This window comes from Trichogramma pretiosum, unplaced genomic scaffold (genome assembly GCF_000599845.2).
Source record: "Trichogramma pretiosum strain Unisexual culture from Peru unplaced genomic scaffold, Tpre_2.0 scaffold14, whole genome shotgun sequence".
NCBI lineage: Eukaryota > Metazoa > Arthropoda > Insecta > Hymenoptera > Trichogrammatidae > Trichogramma > Trichogramma pretiosum.
In genome coordinates, this window is record NW_019641706.1 from 1,227,673 (window position 1) to 1,233,672 (window position 6,000).

At 34.1% G+C, this 6,000-nt stretch overlaps 1 protein-coding gene across 1 annotated transcript; it reads left to right on the forward strand.

Annotated features, from left to right (window-relative positions):
• The first annotated feature begins 3,482 nt into the window (after positions 1 to 3,482).
• LOC106656825 (lipase 3-like) lies at positions 3,483 to 5,459 on the forward strand. The gene is made up of 8 exons (XM_014377977.2): positions 3,483 to 3,673; positions 3,753 to 3,945; positions 4,023 to 4,140; positions 4,198 to 4,444; positions 4,510 to 4,674; positions 4,746 to 4,830; positions 4,898 to 5,040; positions 5,110 to 5,459. Exons 1-8 carry the CDS (start codon positions 3,497 to 3,499, stop codon positions 5,260 to 5,262), a joined length of 1,281 nt encoding a protein of 426 aa, XP_014233463.2. The 5' UTR covers positions 3,483 to 3,496; the 3' UTR covers positions 5,263 to 5,459.
• Positions 5,460 to 6,000: the final 541 nt, after the last annotated feature.

A 6,000-nucleotide genomic window follows, 5' to 3' on the forward strand; every position in this document is an offset into this window, starting at 1 on the left:
ACGAATTTCACTTCGCGGATTATGCCGTTCATCAATTATTACAGGGTCTACGATGATAAATAAGTTTTACATTGCGATTAGTCGAATAATTTTTCTAAATCATAAAAACAAAGAGTAAAGGTGAACTGAACTGAAGTGAAACTTAATTTGTCTTGAGGGGGGGATTCATTGAAACTGAACGTGCGAGCATTGTTGTAATTGCAGTCACTTACACTCGCTCGAGGTGCATGCTTTCTTGAGCTTCGATGCACAGTTGAACATGGTCGATACGGGCGTTTGATTATATCAAAATTCTATTGATAAAACAACTGTATAATTAAAAAAGGAAACGGAAAAATTTTGAATTATACCAGAACAATTCTAATAGAAATATATTGTTTGAATCTTTCGTCAAATTTATCCATCATACTCAACCATTAATATGAGCATAAATATTGAGTATCGTAAACGCGTAATAATTGCTACGATTGATTCGTGAAAGATTTCTGATATAGAAAAATTAATACAGAACAATATACTAATGTCTTATGCAAATAAGATCGATGATAGTGCATTCGTAATACAATTTAAAGGTTACGTAATAATCCAATACAAGAAATAATTGCATAACAAACCATGTCATCTGTAACAATGCTCCACATTTATTGATTATTTTTGGTCGAAGGCAGGCAATATATCATCAAGGTGTAAAATTCTGTCATCAAAATAGTTGTTAAATACTGACGAATGATATGAAAGATGTTTTTTGTATTCATTTATTTATGATTCATAACAATAATTAATATTAGGCGAGTACTTTTCATGAAAATAGAAAGAGTTTTTCGTATCATACTGCAAATAATAATAATGACTATGACTATATTCAACTATATTCGTTTGAAAATTCGATTTTATTGCAACTATAATCATTTTGATCAACAAAAGAAGTTATTATTACTCCTTAATTTAAAAAAAATGATTCAACAATTGCCTTTTTATCGTTGAAATCAGTAATTCAGCGATAAAGAAATTAATCGACCAGTTCAAGAAAACTACATTTGAAAATTTTTCTACTCCGTCGATAAAATCAACCATCTCGTGGAAACCTGACAGACGGTGTCACCTGGAGATCAAACGTGAAAATATAAACGCGGTAGCGGGACGTTTAAAAACTATTCATCATGACGTTTTAACAATTTACGTAATTTTTTACATAAATTATCTCCAATTTCATTGAAATTTAGATATTACTAATGACACCAGAAATGGTTTGAATAATATCACAATCATTTGCACTAATAGGATAAACCTGTCACTACTCCCTGGTAAAAATGTTCAACAAGAATAATGGCCTAATCGACAAATAATCATTCAATATTTTTTAAAATCCATCATCATTAATTGGCTTGTTTATTTGGCAATTTTTTAAAGCAATCATGCTACAGATATCACGCGCATTTTTACAGACCTAAAAACTGACTATGTATCTATTATCAAAAATTTAGACCAGTTTTTAACCACTTCGAATAAGGTAACACGACTTTGAGCCTTCACCACTAGATAGCAAGTACCTTTATTTGTAAATCTGCAAGAGGGAAAGTGAAAATAATAGCATAATAAGACACAAGTCATCGTAATATACATAAATATATGAGCTATTCCTGAATTTATTTTCGAATTTTTTGACTAAAAACGGAACAATTTTTTTTTCGTTGGACGCATACTATGAACATTGGGTATTGTTATTGCAGATCGTAAGAAGCTGAAAAAATGCGTGAACATGAGATTTAAAGATAGGTAATTTTTTTCTGGCTACTTTTGTGTTTTAGGGCCCCGAAAAGTCACGCTTTCGCGTAAATACGACAATTCACTCTATTTCTAAGTGGCTGAAAAAGTATCAAAACTCATTTAAAAAGAGTGACTGACTACTCCATTCGATAGGAAATTTTCTCAGCTTTCCAATAGTAGTATTAGATTTTTCGATACATTGCATATTCACCGAGAAAATCACCGACAAACATGCCGTTCTAAGTATCTAGAACAAGTGAGTACGGAATAAGTGCTTTTTATGGCTTATTTTTGATTTTTTCTTATGAAAATTGAATATTTCGGAAAATCTGATACCACCATCGGAAAGCTGAGAAAATTTCCTATCGAAAGTATATCTTTATTTATTTTTTGAGTCGAATAATGAGCGAGTTTTGTTTGTAGCGAGCCACACAACGCTGAAAACTTCGCGACCGCGATTAAAACAGCTCGGGAACAGAAAACAGCAAACACAGTAAAAGAAACTCGCTTGTATATCATTGTAATTCGACGGAAAAAATAAATAAAGATGTGGTTGCGATAGGAAAGTTCCTCAGTTTTCCAATGGTGGTATCAGATTTTCCGAAATATTCAATTTTCATAAGAAAAAATCAAAAATAAGCCATAAAAAGCACTTATTCCGTACTCACTTGTTCTAGATACTTAGAACGGCATGTTTGTCGGTGATTTTCTCGGTGAATATGCAATGTATCGAAAAATCTAATACTACTATTGGAAAGCTGAGAAAATTTCCTATCGAATGGAGTAGTCAGTCACTCTTTTTAAATGAGTTTTGATACTTTTTCAGCCACTTAGAAATAGAGTGAATTGTCGTATTTACGCGAAAGCGTGACTTTTCGGGGCCCTAAAACACAAAAGTAGCCAGAAAAAAATTACCTATCTTTAAATCTCATGTTCACGCATTTTTTCAGCTTCTTACGATCTGCAATAACAATACCCAATGTTCATAGTATGCGTCCAACGAAAAAAAAAATTGTTCCGTTTTTAGTCAAAAATTTCGAAACTAAATTCCGGAATTGCTCATATATGGTAATATATGTAGTAGTGATAGCCATATAGTGGACAGGCATAGGCTATAGGCTATAGCTGCAAATAATAAACAAAAAATTAAAATTTTGAGGTATGGTGCAATCATTCAAAATGAATTCAATGCTCTTGGAAAACAGATCATGTTTAAATGGTAACTCGCACGAATTATTAATCGTAAAAAAATCAATGGGCTATTTAACCGAATAATCCAGTATTCAACTAAGACAGAGTTATAAATTGAATAAAAATAAAGGGTTATAATTTGTTAGTGCAACTATAAATTTTTACTGAAAATATAATACATAAAGGAGTAAAAAAATTGCATCAAAATTGTAATTTAATTACCACTTATTTAAATAACTCGTGGTGGTTAGGCACTAACAAATATTTAGCGTGACACATTAAAATGGGTTGCATTCGCATATAAAATTTAAAAGTCATTGCTTGTTCAAACGTTATTTGTTGTTACCTTGAATGATTTTCCACGTCTATTGACATCTAGAATATCCGAAAACTTTTCGACGAAATCGTATCGACTACGTGTTTCCTACTCGTGACGTAATCTCGACAGGCGCTTCGCATTCTCGGCTATTCATAATCGCGTGGACTTCGATAGTCTCTAAGTGTAAGTGCACAAAGTTAACGAATAGTTTATATTATCATGAAAGAATTTAGTCCAATAAGTTTCGTAATATTTTCCTGTTTACTCCAAGTCAATACATACCGTATCCGCGGGGCGAACGAGAAGAGTTTTGTAAAACTAAAATCCAAGTCGGAGCTAGCCAAAGCCGACACGGAATTTGATCCTCTGGAAAACATCGACCCAGAAGTGGATTGCGTACGTAGATACATTGATTTCGTGTGCATTGCATAAGTCGTAGTCAAAGGACAAATTTCTTTTTCGTTTGCGCACACAGTATTATCTCATCAAAAATCGGAATTACACCGTGGAAAAACATGTCATTACGACAGACGGCTACAGAATAGCCATCTACCGAATACCGAGCAGCCCGAAAAAACCCAGCGTGAAGCGGCTTCCTGTTGTCATGCAGCACGGTTTGCTCATGTCGTGCTTTGAGTGGATTTTTGCTGGGCCGAGACACGATTTAGGTTGGGCTCGATCGATGTACGCATTTTTCTTCAAAAATTTCACTTTGTATCAACTAAAGGCTTTCGTTTTTGAATAGCTTTCATGCTCGCTGACCTTGGCCACGATGTGTGGATTACCAACATAAGAGGTACGGTCTTCGGCCGATCGCATCTCACTCTGTCGCCCGATCACGATCCTGAATTTTGGGAATTCAGGTAATTATCGCGATTTGGAGCTTACGAAAATTCTTGTAAAATTGCGTTTTCGTACAGCTATCACGAAATGGCCACCGTAGACATGGCCAATATAATCGACTACGTTTTGGATGTGACGAATCAGAAGCAAATCATGTATGTGGGTCACTCCATGGGTACTTCCATCAGTTACATTTTACTGTCGACCAAGCCGGAGTACAATGAAAAAATAAAACTCGTCGTCAGCTTTACCCCCGTGGCTTATTGGTACGATCCGCAGGCGAGTTTCATCGGCAATATGAAGCCGCTTTTAAAGCCGTGTATGGTAAGGTAAAAATTCAAGACGATAGTGTTTATTTACTGCGATGAAAATTCATGAAAAATATTTAGAGATTTTTAGAAAGTACCAGAATGCACGAAATCTTGCCGGTATCGACGGCTTTGAGCAACATGTTAAACATTTTGTGCGACAATCGAGATACGATATACAAAGAATTATGTCAGTACTTGATTTTTTTCTCGTTTGGCTATAATCCTGACCAAGTGCCCGAGACGGTATAGTTTTATCTTAAAACAAATTTTAATGTTAAAATTCTTTTAGTCATCGATCGTTCTTTGAATTGCAGCCGAATGTTGTTAAATTCTTCAGATATTTTCCTGCAGGAGCTTCAAGGCAAACGTTGAAACATTTTACTCAAAACATTCTAGAAGGTATTTGTGTTGATTAGAAATTCATTAGTACGAAATTAGTTTATATTGTCAAAAAACCATGTTTCAGGTGAGTTCAGACCAATAGATTTCGGCCCCGAGAAAAATATGATAAAGTATGGAACCCCAGATGCCCGTCCGTACAATCTGAAAAAAATATCTGCACCTGTAGCATTATTTTACGGATACGGAGATACTTTGATAGCTCCCCATGTAAGAAATTCAAATTATTTTTCGATCGTTTTTCTTGAATTTGAAGCACAAAAATTACTGATTTTACAGAATGTTGTTTATTTGTCAAAAGTCTTACCTAACGTGGAAGTGATCGAAGCTGTTCCCCACGAAAGATTCAATCATTTCGATTTTGTCATCGCCAGAGATGTTAAAAAGCTTCTCTATGATCGAGTCATGGAGGTTATGGCTAGATACTATTAAAAATTGTTAATGCAAAAACTTTGAATAACTTCTCATCAAGTTCAAGTATATATAGCATCATACAGAGATCAGACTGAAAATAATAATTTTTAATGTTTTTTTTTTTATAACTCAAACGTAATACAATTTTTGTCGACTTTATCAGTTGAATTGTAGGAAGAATTTTTTACTGTTGAATCAAACTTGCCAACCCTATTTTTCATCCGTACCTTGGTAGAAAGGCTCAAAATAAATGATCAAAACATAAATATATTTAAATGTATTGCGATTTGATTAATTTTTCTGATATACTTAATTATGTAACAAATATTAAATCCATTTTAAATGACCTGAGAATGACGATTAAATTGTTTTAAAATAATTAGATCAGTTTTCGACACCACTTGGCAGTTTAAGGTAATATCAGTTTAAGCATCCACCGTTAGATGGCGAGTACCTTTATCTGTAAAAATGCAAGTGACAAAATCCAAATATTTGTATAAGTCAGAGCAAGGTTCTTAACGTTCGAAAACATCTTTGGCTCTAAGCCATGCTTGCGAAACAGATGTTGCTCCAGTTTGGCCATTGTCTCCTTTCCTTTCTTTATACGGTGTTCGTCCTGACGCTGTCTGTTGGCATCCTGCTTCGTACTAGAGTTCTTTGCATTACCTTTAAAAGGTTGCTTTCCTCTAGTATTTCCACTAGGATCAGTAGGTAAGCCTTCATTTTTAGCATCTCTATCATTTGATTGGTCTGCCA